Raw genomic sequence first — 17,217 nt, 5'->3', positions numbered from 1 at the left:
GCAACCTGCTCCATGCTGTGGGGAAAACCACTTTTCTTCCACCTTGGTCCTTCTCATATTCTTAACAAATCACTTGGAGCAAGGAGAAACAATTACTAGATACGTGGGCAATGATATGGGAGGGACAGACAGGGCATACCTGTCTCAAAGGGGGAAAAGGATCTTTGCACAGGAGTTAGCAGGGCTCATTGAAAGAGCTGTAATCATAGAATCATAGAATTGTTTAGGTTGGAAAAGACCTTTAAGATCATCAAGTCCAACCTAATGCTACCAAATCCACCACTAAACCAATTAAGGGTAGAGTAATAATTAATTTCATGTTTACTGGCTTGGTGGCTGGATAATTTTTTTAGCTAGATTTTTAAACGAGATTTGAAGGGGGAAAGGGATAAAGCCAGGCTTGCTAGAGATAAGCCTGGGGGTGGCACGCCAATGTTTGAGGGAAGGTGTGCTAGCGAGGTCCTCCAGTCTGCCGTCTCAGTGGAGGTAGGGGATGGAGATCCATGTGGCAGCAAAGACACAAGGGTTAGCGATGTGTTAGAAACCAGGGAAGTGCCTGAGAATGGTCATGTAGGAATTGGGGCTTCTGGCCCCAAAAAGGTGGCGGGATCAATAGCCCAACTGAAGTGCATCTATACCAGTGTACACAGCGTGGGCAACAAACAGGAGGAGCTGAAGGCCATTGTGCAGCAGGAAAACTATGATATAATTGCCATCATGGAAATATGGTGGGATGACTCGCACAACTGGAGTGCTGCAATGGATGGCTATAAACTCTTCAGAAGGGATAGACAAGGAAGGAGAGGCGGTGGGGTAGCCCTGTATGCCAGAGTGTTTTGACTGTATAGAGCTTGATGATGGTGACGGTAGAGTTGAGTGTTTATGGGTAAGAGTCATGGGAAGGCCAGCAAGGCACATATCATGGTGGGAGTCTGTTATAGACTGCCCAACCAGGATGAAGAGGCAGCTGAAATACTCTGTAAGCAGCTGGGAGAAGTCTCACAGTTGCTGACCCTTGTTCTTGTGGGAGATTTCAACCTACCAGAGGTCTGCTGGAAATACAACACAGCAGAGAGGAAACAGTCTCGGAGGCTCCTGGAGCATGTGGAAGATGTCTGCCTGACACAGCTGGTGAGGAAGCCAGCTAGGGAAGGTGCCCCGCTGGACCTGTTGTTTGCGAACAGAGAAGGACTTGCAGGTGCTGTGATGATTAGAGGCTGTCTTGGGCAGAGCAATCACAAAACAATAACAGTTTCTGATTCTTGGAGAAGTAAGGAGGGGGTGGGTCAGCAGAACTGCTGCCTTGGACTGGCGGAGGGCAGACTTTGGCATGTTTAGGAGCCTGGTTGGCAGAGTCCCTTGGGAGGCAGTCCTGAAGGGCAAAGGAGTCCAGAAAGGCTTGGACAGTCTTTCATAAGGAAATCTTAAAGGCGCAGGAGCAGGCCGTGCCCATGTGCCGAAAGACGAGCCGGTGGGGAAGAAGACCGTCCCGGCTGAACAGAGCTTTGGCTGGAACTCGTCAGGGAAAAAAAAAGGAGAGTTTCTGAGCTTTGGAAGAAGTGGCGGGCAACTCGGGAGGACTGCAAGGATGTCGTGAGGTTACGCAGGGAGAAAACTAGAAGGGCCAAAGCCCAACTAGAACTTAATCTGGCTAGTGCCGTAAAAGACAATGAAAAATGTTTGTATAAATACATTAGCACCAAAAGGAGGGCTAAGGAGAATCTCCATCCTTCACTGGATGTGGAGGGAAACATAGTGAGAAAGGCTGAGGGACTTAATCCCTTCTTTGCCTCAGTCTTTAATAGTCAGACCAGTTGTTCTCAGGGTACCCAGCCCCCTGAGCTGGAAGACAGGGATGGGGAGCAGAAAGAAGCCCCCATAATCCAAAGGGAAATGGTTAGCGACCTGCTGCACCATTAGACACACACAAGTCTATGGGCCGGATGGGATCCACCCAAGGGTGCTGAGAGAGCTGGTGGAAGTGCTCACTGAGCCACTTTGAATCACTTATCAGCAGTCCTGGCTAATGGGGAGGTCCCACCTGACTGCAGGTTAGCAAATGTGATGCCCATCTGCAAGAAGGGCCAGAAGAAAGATCCAGGGAACTACAGGCCTGTCAGTCTGACCTCGGTGCTGGGGAAGGTTGTGGGGCAGATCATCTTGAGTGCCATCACGTGGCATGTACAGGACAACCGGGTGACCAGGCCCAGTCAGCTTGGGTTTATGAGAGGCAGGTCCTGCTTGACTAACCTGATCTCCTTCTATGACAAGGTGACCTGCTTAGTGGAAGAGTGAAAGGCTGTGGATATTGTCTGCCTGGACTTCAGTAAAGCCTTTGACACTGTTTCCCACAGCATTCTCCTGGAGGAACCGGCTGCTCGTGGCTTGGATGGGCGTACTCTTTGCTGGGTAAAAAACTGGCTGGGTGGCTAGGCCTGAAGAGTTGTGGCGAATGGACTTAGAACCTGTTGGCCGGTCACAAGTGGTGTTCCCCAGGGCTCAGCATTGGGGCTAGTTCTGTTTAATATCTTTATCAGTGATCTGGACAAGGGGATCGAGTGCACCCTCAGTAAGTTTGCAGATGACACCAAGTTGGGCGGGAGTGTTGGTCTGCTCGAGGGTAGGAAGGCTGTACAGAGGGATCTAGACGGGCTGGATCAATGGGCCGAGGCCATCTGTATGAGGTTCAACAAGGCCAAGTGCCGGGTCCTGCACTTTGGTCACAACAACCCCATGCAATGCTACAGGCTTGGGGAAGAGTGGCTGGAAAGCTGCCTGGCCGAAAAGGACCTGGGGGTGTTGGTAGATAGCCGGCTGAACATGAGCCAGCAGTGTGCCCAGGTGGCCAAGAAGGCCAAGAGCATCCTGGCTTGTGTCAGGAATACTGTGGCCAGCAGGAGCAGGGCAGGGATTGTCCCCCTGTACTTGGCGCTGGTGAGGCCGCACCTGGAATGCTGTGTCCAGTTTTGGGCCCCTCAGTACGAGACAGACCTTGAGGTCCTGGAGCGTGTTCAGAGAAGGGCAATGGAGCTGGGGAAGGGCGTAGAGCACAAGTCTGATGAGGAGCAGCTGAGGGAGCTGGGGTTGTTCAGCCTGGAGAAGAGGAGGCTGAGGGGGGAGACCTTAGCGCTCTCTACAACTACCTGAAAGGAGGTTGCAATGAGGTGGGTGTCGGTCTCTTCTCCCAAGTAACAAGGGATAGGATGAAAGGAAATGGCCTCAAGTTGCGCCAGGGGAGGTTTAGATTGGATGTTAGGAAAAAATTCTTCGCCAAAAGGGTTGTCAGGTGCTGCGACAGGCTGCCCAAGGAAGTGGTTGAGTCCCCATCCCTGGAGGTATTTAAAAAAGATGTAGATGTGGTGCTCAGGGACATGGTTTAGTGGTGGACTTGGCAGTGCTAGGTTAGGGGTTGGACTCGATCTTACAGGTCTTTTCCAACTTAAACAATTCTATGATTCTCTGATTCTATGACTTGGTTTGATAACACCCTTTACAAGGGTACAATTAAAATGCTTGCGCAGGTTCGTTTAGCAGCAAGTAAAGGCAGAAGCCATGAACAGACTCCACAAATGAAAAAAGCTACAAACCCCTCGGAGGCTAAGAAATCACTTAGCATGGAGCACTGAGCTGTAATTGGGAAAGGGAAAACACCAGCTGAGCATTATGAAGCTCTTCCGGCCAGTGAGATGTGTTGAGCCATTCAGGAGTTGCCCAGGGGAGAGTAATGGAAATGTCATACAAGCCAGAAGAATGAAGCTTTATAAACTGCCCTGTAGGGAGCAATCCAGCATGAACTGGCAGATCTGTCTGCCTTTTCATCTCCATCTTCTGAGACACTTTGTGATGGATGGGAATGAGCTGTCCGGGGTTTTTTTTTTTTTCTTCCTTTTATAAATTGCTGGTTAATGCTGAGCCGAGAAGTTGGCTAAGAAATTGGTCAATTTGAGGGATTGTTTTTTTTTATAATGGCAAAACATCTGTGTTATCCAGTTGCTTTGACCTCAGCCTGCATTGTTACAGGAAGAGGCATCAGCCACTTTCGGCCTTGGGGGCAGTGGTTTGAACTCTCACAGTTCATAGGAAAGCCTGGTTGTTTAAGAACATGACCTAAGTTATCCCTAGCATGCATGGCAGATTTGCAGTTGACCTTTATATGGAGTAAGTTTGGCTCAAGGTTTTTCCTTACTCCATTTCCTCCAGACTATCTCATCTGTGCATCCCAATTCAATATGTTCCCTTCTTAGGGCATTTATGCTGACATGTGAGCCCTGTGCTTTTTACCACATTTTTCATACCTAATAGTAATTTTCTGTGGGTGAAATGAAAATGCTGTCAAGTGAGCTGCACTCCAATTAGCCATCTGATCTTTTGAGAGTACTTCTTGAGGATCTCTCATGCTGTGCAATGACAATAAAAATTTGTCTCGCATATTGACGTACGCACTTGTGCTGTTTGCAAAAGCGCTGGCAGATTTTTTCCCAAGAATTTACGAAATGCTGCTTTTTGTTACTTTGTGTGTGTGTGTAACAGTGCCAGGTGGTTCAGTGCAAGACTAGGAATGATTTTCTTCCAGTTTCAAAAATGCTTTCCAACAACAAAAATGTTGATTTTGCAAATAGGTCTTATTCTCGACAGACAAAACCAATGCAGATCCATCCCCACAATGGCAATGCATAAAACTGGATGCAAGTGCTACAGAAAGCAGCTGAAGTAAGTAGTTTAGTCACTTGTCATGTATGGTTTTAGTTAAGTAAAAACACAGACATAAATTGGCAGTTCATTGCTGTGAACACATCTGTATTCTACAGCAAATTACCATGAGGAAAAGTATTTTCAAGCACAGAAAAAAATGTACATTTAACCTGTATTTTTTCCTCTTTAAGTTGAGAAGGGTATGTTGTGCATAGAAAATCCTCTGTGCTGTCAGTGATAGATCAACTAATGGACCAAGCTCAATCCATACCCTTGAAGTAATCACCGCTATGAATCTGCTGCTCTGTCTGAAAAGAGAAGCAATGAATACTTGTGACATTGAAAGACGATTAAGCACAGCACGGACTTGGGTTGGGCCTATGTACTTTGTAAATAGAGGTTTTCCTTAAAGATGGTTATTAAGCCATCACAAGATGATAAAAGCTAGTGAGTCTTTTGCACAAGTTCGTAAGGTATTTCCTCATATACTTGCTACACTTTGTAAAGAAGAAAATCCTGAAATGTCAAAGCATTCTGGGGACTACTCGCTGGTCTGATGCCACGTGGCATAAATCCATCATTGACTTGACTTGGGCATGCCGGTTCACCCCAGCTGAAATTGCAGCCGCTAGCTGAAATGCGCCCGTGATGCTCTGTTGCCCAGTCAGTGCTCCCTCTCAGCATTGTACAGACATGTCACTGTACTCAGATCTGTGGGATGTGATGAATCTACCTTACGGTGAACCTATCGGTGTGAATAGCCTCTTGGAAAATTGGCTCTTAAGGTGTGTATCAGCCTTCTTCAAAGAGGCAGCCTCCGCCTGGAGGAGAGGATGGTGAAAGCCACCGGCGGGGATGCCAGATGTGGGATCACATACCGTGAGACAAAGAACATTACAGAAAGATGAAACTAAGATGTGTGTGTGATACTTGTTTTCCATATATTCAAATCTGAAAGAGGAAATTCCAATGAATGGCTCCAATTGTGTCAGCATTACTTGGTATCTGGATACCGGTACAAGACTATAATTAAATGCTCTCTTTCAGAGGATAAATCACGTGGGAATTGAAGGGTGAAATTAATTATAAAGTGGAAGTTCTACAGTGATGCTGCTTTTTAAGGTATCTGTATGCCCACGCGCAGAAATGCTTTGCTAATCCTTGCAATTCCTTCCTTTACTCATTATGATCCCTGAAGGAGCAGACAATAAAATCCTTAATAAGGGGGATCAGCCCAAATTAAAGCAACAAAAACAGTCATGTGGCATTAAAAAAAGCTACCATCTGCTAATCTTACAGCGGTATACTGACGGTATGGGGGTAAGCCATGACCCTAATGCTAGAGGGGAAAAAAGGGACTTGGAGAAAGATTCCGGCTATATCATGTCCCACTTAATTGTGGAGGACTAACTTCTGAAAGCTACTTTCACACTCATCTTTATGACATTGATTTTGCCAACTCTCATACCATTTGGATAATTAATACATGGCGCTGACATACAATTCTGTAGTAAGACATGGCCTTTTTTCATTTCAGCATCTCCATGCTTCTGTAGACCTAAGAAAAGGTGCCTAAAATAAGGAGTATGATTTGTAAGTACCAGATCTTTTCCAGCTCCCTGAATTAATGTGTTTATTACTTCTACTACATCTCCATGTTCAGATTGCAATTATATCATATTCTGCAGTATCTTCTACAATTAACTCTCTTGTATCAATAACCACTTATAAAATGGAGAAACTATGCATACTTTTGAGTCATTAGCTCTTAAACTGCACCTCATTATCAATACTCAAATTCCTTACGCTGTGGGATAGGCTTATCAGTTCTGCAATAAATTGGGTATCACCTTGCCTTTTTTGACAATGGAAAGTGGTAAGGCAGGGGAAGAAGGTTTTTGCTTTAAAAGGAAAAGCAATAACTTCCATTGCTAAACAGCCTGTTTAGATAAAGCACACTTTATAATTCAGGCTAATGCATACAGTAGGGATTTGGGGGTGGGGTGTCCCTCAGCTATCTGATGATGGGATGTAAGCGCCGAATGAGGCCTTTCCAAACCTAGCGACCGAGTGCGCGGGCCTCAGCAAGATGCTTGAAAGGATTTTTTTTTTTTTTTAAAAGTAGCTGTAACTAGTTGACTGTTGTCTAAGTAACACAGATCTGTTGCTCCCACGAACCGCCCGTGCTACCGGCTGCAACGAGGCCAAGGTCTGGAGGGGCAGTGCGGCCGGGAGCACCCGCTGACCTTGCGCCCATCGCGGCCGGTTCGGGTGCGGGCTGCGGTGCTGGCATTCCTGCCGCCTGTGCTGTAGCCTAATGCACCATTTCTGCCCCTAGCATCGAGGCTCCCTGGCAGCAGCACGCGTGTGCCGAGGGTCTCTGCAGAAATGCCGGGAGATGGGGGATTAGGGAAGGCAGCAGGTTTTTGGCTGCCCGCCCTGAGGTGTTCTCCAGCCCTTGGTTTACGGGCAGGCAGCGTGCGTGGCAGCGCAATGGCCTGGCGCTCCTTCGCGCGCAGGTTTGCCCAGCCGGGCAGCGGCCGGCTCTGCCTCCGCGCCGCAGCGGCCAAATCTCACGCCGTTACCCCTCGCACCCATAGACTGAGGGCAAGCAGAAGGCGCTGAGGCCGGGCGGTCACCCGTGGGCGTGCGTTGTCCCAGGACGGCGTGGGCAGCAGCGCCTTGGCCAGATTGCTCGGAGGGGACGGGTGCTCTGCGACCACGCGTCCTGCTCGAATCGGAGAAATGTGATGTACGCGGGCGGAGGGGTCCGGAGGGAGCGTGTGGGGCTGGGCTTGCCCGCCCCATGTCCGAAACGCTGGCCGGCGGGGCTCGGGGGCCCGGGGAGGGCACCCGCCCCTGCCCGCCGGGGGTGGCACGGCACGGCACGGCACGGCCCGGCCGGGGGCGGCGGGGCAGGAAGCGAGGAGGCCGGGGCCGGGCACCTGCCTCGGGCCGAGCCTGGGTTTCATCACCGGCGAGCGGTGCCCCGCCTCTCCCGCTGGCCCATAAAGGTCCGGGGCGGCGCGGCCGGCATCCAGAGCGCTCCCGCAGCGCCGCCGCCGCAGCCGGCTGCCTGCCCTGCCCGCTCTGTGCCCGCTCTGTGCCCGCCCTGCCGCCTCTGCCTGCCCGGCCGCCTCGCCATCTTCTCCCCGGCGACGCCAGGGCGATGGACGCCGGCTGCCTGCGGGCCCGCAGCCTGCTGCTCTTCCTCGGTGAGTGCCGCCGCCGTGCCCCTCGCCGGTCGGGGGGCCCTGGCAAGCCCCTGCGCCCCGCTGCCACGGGCGGGCGGCTCCTCTGCTCCCCGCAGGGGCTGGCAGGGCCAGCGGGGGGAGCGGGCGCCGAGTCGTGGGGCTGGGACCTTCTCTCGCTGCGGGAAAATCTCTGGGAAAATCTCTGGCAAAACATAAAGCTTAGCTCGCCTTCGGGTGAAGCTGATGTGTTTCTTCTCCGGGATGAAGTCACGGGCAGGGATGGGTGTACCTGGGTGGCTGTATGAGTGGAGGAGCGGAGCATGCAGGTGTTACTTTGTGGTGTGCTGTTATGGGATGTTTTGTCGCTTGTGCAATGCCCAGGTGTGCCCTGTGACTGAGTGAAGGTGAACGTGCGTGCCCGTTCTCCCCAGCTCTGCTCACAGCGCAGTCTGCTTGAGGCGTAGAATCACAGAATCGTTTAGGTTGGAAAGGGCCTTTAAGGTCATCTAGTCCAACCGTAAACCTCATGCTGCCAAGTCCACCATTAAACCATGTCCCTAAAGAAAAGGCCATGTGATCTGTTCTCTTTCACCTTGTCCTGTTTTGTTTGTAGTCTGGTCCTGCTGCCTTCACCCAGGCCATGCTCTGGGTGAGCTCAGCAGGTGAATCCCCGCAGCGGCAGAGACTTCCTTATGGTAACAAAACAGGCTGTGGCCTTCCTCTGCTTGACACTTCTCCACCTCCTCACTAGGCTCGTGTTATTCTATTGCATGACATAAGCTACCTGAAAGTCCGAAGGGAACATGCGTATCCTTAGAGCGTCGAGAGTCCCGGAGCCTGGGTGCGCTGTGAAGCAACAACTGATCCTTGCCACACGCCTCCGCCAGGCGCTGGCAGTGACAGGCAGAGAGCTGGCAGTGCCGAGAGCTGGCCCTGTGAGGTGGCTCGAACTGTGTGGGCAGCAAACGTTTGAGGCAGGACTGATACCTGGCCCGCTCACACACTGCTTTAGTTACAAAACGTATTCTCACACTTGGGATGCTGGGCTCAGGGTCGCAGTTGATGGGGAAGCTCAGTTCCCAAGGCTTCTCTTTTGGGGCAGATGTCACCTCATCTGCTAAGCCCGCTGCAGCATGAGTTTCTGTCTTTCATCTTGGCCAGGTATTTCCATAATGGCTTATGGATCAGCTGCTTCACAGCATCTTACTTGCCAGGACAGCGGGCTAAACATCTTGTAGTGTGTGACTCAGCCATGCTTTGCCCAAAACTGGCACTGGAAGGAACTGGTATGTCTTCATGGATTTGTATACAGATTTATTTATTTCCGGGGCAGGCACAAAATCTAATAGTAAGCAATAGATTAGTCATAGCTAGATGGCATCATAACGACTGGTGCGAGCACTTTACTGCCTTTCTGTCCCAGGTCAGTAGTGTAAGCAGACTGGCAGAAGCTGGGAAGACTGTAGCTGGTGTAATGCCAGACTTTAAGAGGTTCCCTGCTGAACGGCTGAAGCTGAACCGACGCGACAGTCGTCAGCTTTGTATCCTGGCTGTCGTGGGCTTGGCAACTGTGCAGCAGAAAGGCAATGGTGGGGGAGAGCCGTCACACCCCCTGAGGAGCCACAGTGCTGCGCCAGCCACACGGTGATACAGCGGTGATGGAGCAAAGCCCAGGCCCTGCCTTTTCCCTCCGTTACTGCAGGAGCCTTGGCCCTGGTCTCCTTTCAGTCACTGTAATGCCCACTTAGTGTGGAGAAGGCAGGCCTCAGATCTCCAGACTCAGTGGGCAGTTTCAGGAGCTGCTGACCTTATGTTTTCCTGCATCACATTTGTCTGGCCATCAGCAAGAGGGCTAAACATAAAGGTCACTGAGTCTGGAGGTGTGGAAAATGTCAGTGGCTGATGTATCTGGCTGGAAGCAATAATAGATTTCTGCTTGTTCTGTGGTATAGGGACCTCTGCCACCACGCATGTGGTGGAAAGCAGAGTGGCCCAGGCACAGGGGTAGCAAGTGAATGACTGATGCGTAGGTCTCCACAGGGGTGGAAGCAGTACTGAGATGACCGGCTGCACGTATTGTGTAATTACCTGCATTATCTCTGCTTAAGGGTAAGTCCTGGCACAACGTTGAAGATGATCGTGTGGGCCTGTAGCAATTTTGGGGCGACAGTCTTCCTGTACCGGCTGGTGTTTCCAGGGCTGCTTTAGAGCTGCTCTGGCCTGGCCCTGGGCATCCATGACTTTGAGTCAGAAGTTCTGAAGTCATGGGTACAAGACATGACATGGGGAAACCTGGATGCTACTTCCCAGAAACATGTATAGACGCTTCTGTCCAGTTGCCCTAAGGGTAATTTATTTGAGCGTGCGTATCTCAGTACCATCACGTCTGGTGTCTCGACTTAGACAATAGGCCAGACACAGATGGACTGCAGGGGGATGAGAGGTGTAAGAGCCGATAGCATCTCCTTTCACGTGGGTGAGAAGAGCAACCTGTACATTTTGTATGTCTCATCTCAGGAAGAGGAGTGTTGGGTACCTGCCTTGATGGGCATCGTCAAGCAACAGAACATCAAGAAGCAGCCAGGTGATATATCCTGAGTGCGAGGATAGGGAGGTGTGTTCTGTCTGAGGAGGTTAGAATTATCTCAAATGACCGCTTCACCTTTTCCCGGGGAAAAAAGCTCAGCCTGCATGGATAACCTGAACTCTAGAGATGCTGCAGTTGTTGTGGGCAAAGGGTATAGTTGCACAGCCAAATCTTGAATAAGAGTAAGCTGTTTGCAAGGCTTTCCTGACTAACTCTACATTTCTGCGATCCTCATCTAAAACACAACCACCCATCTAGCCTTTGTTGCCAGCGGTGCTCGCTTTGTCCCAGATGGTCTGCCCACTTCAGTGGCGAGCTAGGGAGGTTAGCAGCAGAGAGATATGGAACGCGATGCACTAGAGTGAAATGGTGGTAGTAGCGATACTCACAAAGCCAATAGGACAGACTGGTTAACTTTCATGTTTCCTGCTTAGTCTACACGAAGAAGGCCCTAGGCAGTCAGGCGTGGTCTGGGTGTCCAAAATCAGCTGATGGGGGTCCACCTTGATCTGTCTCTAGAGTTAAAATGGGCTGAGATTCTCCAGTCACCTGGACACCTTTGCACTTGGCGTTGCTTTGAAAGTGCAACCATGTGAAAAGTGTAGGCACTGTGGCTGTGGCAGAGAGACTGCGGGGATGCCAGATGTGAATTGGCATCATGGGGTCTTCTTCAAATGAACTCGTAGCAGACTAGCAATCTCAGTGACAGGCAAAGCCAACTCAAATGATGATCGATCTCTCAGAAACCTGACAATTCCCCTTTAAAATGGGTGTAAATCTTGCAAAGAGACTAGTTCTCAGTTACGTGTATCCTATATGTGCATCCTTCATCCTTACAGTCATCCTGTAACTGGAAACTATAGCTGGGTTTCAGCAGGTGAACTGATAATTAGTCCTTGCCTGTCATCTCTGATGAAAGCTGCAGGAAGCGAAGGGAGTCAGTCTCTGTCCCTCATTTTCCTTTCATCCTTCGCGGAAGGACGAGTAAACAGCAGCATTATTCCTGTTCCAGTAATAGCCACTACTGTCTGCGTTAACCTTACAGGAATACCGGCAGCAGCAGACGGTATTGCACGTGCATGCTAGCGGCGTAGCAGTAAGCGCAGCACTCGCATTCCTGCGAGGCACACATGAATATGCACCATCTCATTACTGTTATCTTGTACCCTGTAGAGTGTTTGCTTAGTGAACAGCAAAGGAATAAAAACATAACTGCCTCTCCCAGGCCCTATGTTTGGTATACATCACCTGATAACTATTGTGGGAAAGGCTCTCCTTTGCCATTGTGGTGTGTGGATCCCTTATCCTCCTGCAGGATCCCCCTCCCATTGATGTCAGAGGAGAAATATGTGAATGGGGGAAAGGGCAAAATAAAACAGCGTAGAACAGGAAGAACTTTGCCCGAACGCAGAAAATACTGCTGGGTGTCGGCAAATATCCACGCCTGCTCTCCAGCCTTCCCAGCCTGTGTGTCTGCAGTCAGGCGGAGGGAGGCTATTGGTCGTTGCACATGGCTGGAATGGGGCAAGCCTTTGTTTGGTGTTGGAGGAGGAGGTTATTTTTTAATTTGTTCCTTGCAGGTGTCTGAGTTTTGGCCTTTCCTCTAGCTGGAAAGCGGTGTCGCCTTCTGGAGCAAAGAGAGGAGCTGACCCGTCTCTTTCATGTACCTAGGTTTGAGTTTCTCAAATGCAAAAGCTGGGTTCCGGTAACTCTCAAGCTGGGAACTTTAGTTAAAAATCAACTGCTCAGATTATGCTCAGATCAAGGAAGTATGCAAGCTGAAACAGAAATATGTAGGCTAAAAGATGGTCAGCTGAACTAAGTACGATAGAAGTGGGTATCTTGGGTACCTCTAGCATATTTTGCCTTAACTTATGTTGGTTACTGTCATCTTGCCATAGCTCGCCAGACAGAGATGACAGCAGCAGTACGTGGGAACAGGAGGGAGCCTCGGGTCACTAACTCTCGCTAGTCTCAGGATTTCAGTATCCCTTCTTGCAATGATGTGGTGTATGCTCAGTGGGACAGAGCTGTCCTGTGCCACAGCCGCTCCCTGCCAAGGGAGCAGCTTAGTCCATGGAGCACGCCTGAAATGTCCCTCTAGTTCCTGGGAAGAAGGACTGACTCGGTAAATCTTCTTTTCCCAGCATCATTTGGGATACCGGGTCCCTGGCTGAAGATCAAAACCTGCTGTTCTAGCAGTGACTGAGCTGCCACCATCTGTCAACTGATGGCCTCATCCTTCAAGCACTTTAACTTTCTGTCGTAGTGACTCAGATGGGCCTTACAGAGGCGTTAAACTGCTTCTTCTGCTGAAATCTATAGTGAGCACAGTGTTGGTTTTTAAAAAAAAAAAAAAAAAAATCCCACCCTGAAAGTAAACTCGCTGGTCCTGCCCCGTTGGAGTGAAAGGCAGGTCCTGCTGAGTCACGCTCGCAGGCGCAGGTGTCTCCAGCTCAGTCTCCTGGTCAAGTCCAGATGCCGGCATCATTGGTCTGTTACCATGGCGCTCACTTTGGCGGACCCAGTCTTTGTCCTTTCCTCTAAAGCTTGGTGGAAAGCTGGCTTATTAGCTTTGCAAGGAATGCAGCGCAGCGGGAGGTAAGGGGAAGGAATGGTGTTTTTAAAGAAACACACACGCACAAAAAACCCTTGTCTCTCTTTAAGATGGATATCCCTGCTGTTCTTGTATCTAGCTGGAATAAAGCTTAAAGGAAGCCGGCTAATCACCCAGATGTAGATGCGCTGCAGGAAATCCATAAATCACTACTAGATTTAACTCTGAGATGTAATGAAACTTTCTAATAACTGGAGTTGAATTAGAGTGATCAAGAAATTACGGAGGCACACTCCCTCCATTAGACGTGCATGACCTGACAAGTTAATAGAGGCAAACAGCCCAAAGACACAAATTACAGACTTCTGTGGAATGGGGCTGATGACTAAGCAGTTCATGAGCAGGTTACTTTGTGACCACAGCAGGAGTGTTAGCCAAGTGGATTTCCTGGCCAGCTGGGGCAAATATTGACTGTTCCTCATGGGCTAGCAATGAAGCTACAAGTACTTGTGTCGGTCTTCAAATCCTGTTTGGAAACGTTCGTTTAACTAGTGCAATACCTGAAAGCTATGCCCGTGCAGCACCATACAGCCCAAAAGGTGTCCAAATGCTTTATAAGCTGAATCTCTGAGAGGAGGGAAGGAGCGCCCTTGCTCCCCGAGGAAAAGCAGCCACCGCTCTGGTAGCCGAACTCCTCGGCCTGCGTGGTGCAGTTGTCTTTAGTGTGGGTGGTGAAGGAAGGACAGAAATGTACTCATTTTCTTCTGGGGTTCCGCTGAGATAAGTAGCACTGGCCCAGGACCCGTAAAGCGGTCAGTAACCTCTACAACCCAGTGACTGCCTGAGGAGGGTTCAGTATCTTGTGTTAGCTGTCTTTGCAAGTGCTCTTTTAACTGAAAAACTCACAAGAAGAGTGGGTACTATTGCAGGAACTGTCCAGCCTTTCAGGCTGGTTACAGCAAGTAGATGGCTGAGGAAGCTCTTTGCTGCTCAAGAGCAGCTTTTGCGCTAAGCCTGCCTCCAGCAGTCTGTGGTCTCTGAAGCCAGTGGTGGGGCACCGAGCCTGGCTCTGCACTGACCTGGTGTGCCGAGTCACCGGCTGCACTGACTTGCTGAGTCCTAGGAGATTTCTCCCCCTGGAGTCTTGTGACTCAAGGACACCCTGATTTTGATCGCCAAAAGAACTCCTCCTGCGATGAATGCTGGATTGTCACGCCTAATTGTGCAACCCTGGCTGTGTCCCTTGCACAGGTGCCGTGCCAGACTAGTCAGAAACCCAGCATAATCAGAGCTGGCCTAAATTCTGCCTCTCCTGTGTAATCTCTCCAAGCCTGGTCCTGCCCCGTTTCACTCAGAGTGTGGGTGAGAGGTGGTCACAGACACTGACTTTCTGTTTGACCTCTGTTTTACGTTAGAAGTTTGTTTTTCAGAGACATTTCTTTGGGCTGCCTTATACAATATAGGCAGCAGATCTCTCAGATGTATATTTTTGCAGCTTACAACACTGGGTTTTTCCTACTAAGATAAAAAGCTTCTGTTCTTCGTGTATTAACTTATTGAGTACACCAGCTGAAATACTTAACTATACTTGAAAAGCACCTGGTTTTGACTCTTCTTTTTATTCTCTTATAGGTTACCTATTGCAGGCAGTCCTGGGCACAACAGTGATCCCATTATGTGAGCCTGGTGAAATGGAGAACTGCACAACGGCACTGAGTAAGTGTACTGCACGGCTCTCTCTATAAATAACAGGCCTTTGGTTCCCATCTTCCTTGGGCTGGTGACCTCAGTGAGGTGCCCTTGGAAATCATTTTTCTGTTGAGAAACATTGCCAGCATCCCCCCAGGTGCTCAGTGTTATTGAACAAGAACCATTTTTTAGACTGAATTTCCTTTATTATTGCTTCTTCAGCAGAAGAGCTCTGTCTGAGGTGAGACCTCTGCTGTAAAAGCAGAAATAGCTGATGTGGAACTCGTGAAGGAAAAGCCAGTGTAACCCTGGCCTGGGAAAATCCTCTCCCTGTTCAGAAGGCTCTATCAGTCATACTTGTAAAGCTTGTGTGTTGTTCGGGTAATAGAAAGGGAAAATAAGGCTGATGAGATGCTAACAAGATCTCCTCGCAGTCCAGACAGAGAACAGTCCACGTGTGGCTCAAGTTGGGATAACCAGATGCAAGCCTGAAATGAAGGACTACTGCTTCCACGGACAGTGCGTGTACGTGGTGGACTTGGATGAGCACTACTGCAGGTATGGAGAGGGCGCAGCGCGTCCGGCAGACCTCCCTCAGGTGGGCTGTGAGATGGGCTGTACGTGGCCTTTGATCTCGCTGCTGTTGACACTTAGCTGGAACACCAGTCCAGCAAAGTATTTAAAAGCTCACAGAACTGAAAACGAGCAGTATATCTATAACCCACCTCAGCTGCATTTAAGCAAGGGTTAAGCACATGTGCTGGCTCCAGTGAAACTTGGATGAGAGTCTCGCACACCTGAAATGAGTTACTGACCCAACTTAAACTTGGGACACATTCTGATGTGCTTCCCTGTTAATCTTTGTTTGCAGTAGCGCGAGATCCAGAGCTCAGGCAAAGCAGCAAGATCTCTCTTTTGATTCAGCCGACAAAATAAAGACCCTCTAGGCATTTTTAAGGTTATTCCTTGTTTACTTGAAGAATTTGCAACCATTTCTAGGACCACACGGGCTTCAGTTTAATCAGTTTAAATTGCTTGTCCCTGAGGAAACAGCTATGCAGCCAGCAGTATAGCATACTTTGCGGACTGCTGAAGTGTAATCCCACGGCAATGTCTCTAATTCCGTGTCTCTTATCCTCAGGTGTGACCTAGGCTTCTCTGGTGTCCGATGTGTGCATTCAGAACTTGTCAGACAACCCCTCAGTAAGGAGTATGTGGCACTGACAGTTATCATAGTTCTGCTTTTCCTCACTGCCATCTCTATTGCAAGCTACTACATCTGCAGAAGGTAAGAAAGATTTTGTTCGTGGCTCAGGAAGGGGAGTCAGCTGTATGTGTAGTGAGGCGTCAGCTGAGTACCTCCAGATAGACTGGAATACCTACAGCTCGCTTGAGTGCATGGAGATAGTTTGATATACAGACCTGCTAGCCTGCACTTAGCGAAGTGTTCAAAAAAGGAAGTACGCTGACTGCGTAGCATAACCCAAATCGCAGGCTAGGCAACAGTACCCTCGGATGCCTTTTAACCCTGACGGAGGGCTGTATAGGTTAGTTCAGTCACTCCTTAAAGGGGGTGTTGAGGTAAAGCAGAGAGCAGATGGGGAATAGGAAAATTCTAGTCCCTTTTCTTGGTAATGCCATTTCCCCAGTCATCAGGAACTGGGGAGCAACTGGATTAATACTAGCTAATTTGTTTATCTGCCATGTTATTGTGGTGACTGTGATAGCACGAGCGTTGCCTTATCAGCTTTACCATGGAGGACAGTAGTCTTCTCCATGAACAGACCCACAAGCAGCAGGAATTGTTCTTCAGGCTAATAATTAATCTTAAACAGCTGTCAGAGAGCCAAGAAGGTGGAACAACCCCCAGAGGGAGAGCTCTGCTTCACAGATCTGATAGCCAGATGGTAACCACGGTAATTCCTCTTCCCTACCTGAAGAGTTGGTGGCACGTCATCTCAAACAGAAGATGGCCTAGTTGGTTAGGGTACTCGGCCCGATTGCAGGGCAGGGTCCAGCAGGATTTCTCAAAGACAAACCTAGTACCAGCAGCAAGACTTTAATGCAGATGTGAAGTCTTCAGTGAAGAGTTGAGAAATGAGACTGCATGCAAGTTATCTCAGACCTGGAAATGAGCACAGACAGAGCCTAGCTGCTAGAGGTTTAAAGCAAACGTGAGGAGGTCATACAGCACGTTTTTATTTCCTTCACCCCACTCCCCTTCACTCCCCAAAAAGCCATTTGGAACAACTGGCTTTCCAGAACTCACGCTTCTCTTCTCTACTTCCAGGTACCGAAGCAAGAGGAGACAAACGAACGCCAGCGAATACAAGGAAGTTGGTTCCCTGTAGAAGAAATGGTGGCTTCCTACAGTGTTCTGTTCATCTGGATGGACTCAGTGGCTTCCCATCTATTTAAATGTTATTTTTATTAACAATATTTACAATATTTATATCCTTTTAAAAATTTCAATTGTTTGGAGATCCAATCAGTATAGG

The 17,217-nt window shown here is 49.3% G+C and overlaps 1 protein-coding gene across 1 annotated transcript in view; it reads left to right on the top strand.

Moving 5' to 3' along the window:
* LOC104031754 (methylenetetrahydrofolate dehydrogenase (NADP+ dependent) 2 like) overlaps window positions 1–17,070 on the top strand; it is an 83,396-nt gene extending 66,326 nt beyond the window's left edge. The window contains exons 8-11 of the mRNA XM_075709849.1: window positions 14,663–14,746; window positions 15,154–15,277; window positions 15,861–16,007; window positions 17,010–17,070. Of these exons, the coding sequence (XP_075565964.1) occupies window positions 14,663–14,746; window positions 15,154–15,277; window positions 15,861–16,007; window positions 17,010–17,070 (416 nt within the window). The remainder of the gene's footprint in view (window positions 1–14,662; window positions 14,747–15,153; window positions 15,278–15,860; window positions 16,008–17,009) is intronic.
* The last annotated feature ends 147 nt before the right edge of the window (window positions 17,071–17,217 follow it).

This window comes from Pelecanus crispus, chromosome 4 (genome assembly GCF_030463565.1).
Source record: "Pelecanus crispus isolate bPelCri1 chromosome 4, bPelCri1.pri, whole genome shotgun sequence".
Classification (NCBI taxonomy): domain Eukaryota; kingdom Metazoa; phylum Chordata; class Aves; order Pelecaniformes; family Pelecanidae; genus Pelecanus; species Pelecanus crispus.
This window is presented reverse-complemented; position numbering and strand designations above follow the sequence as displayed.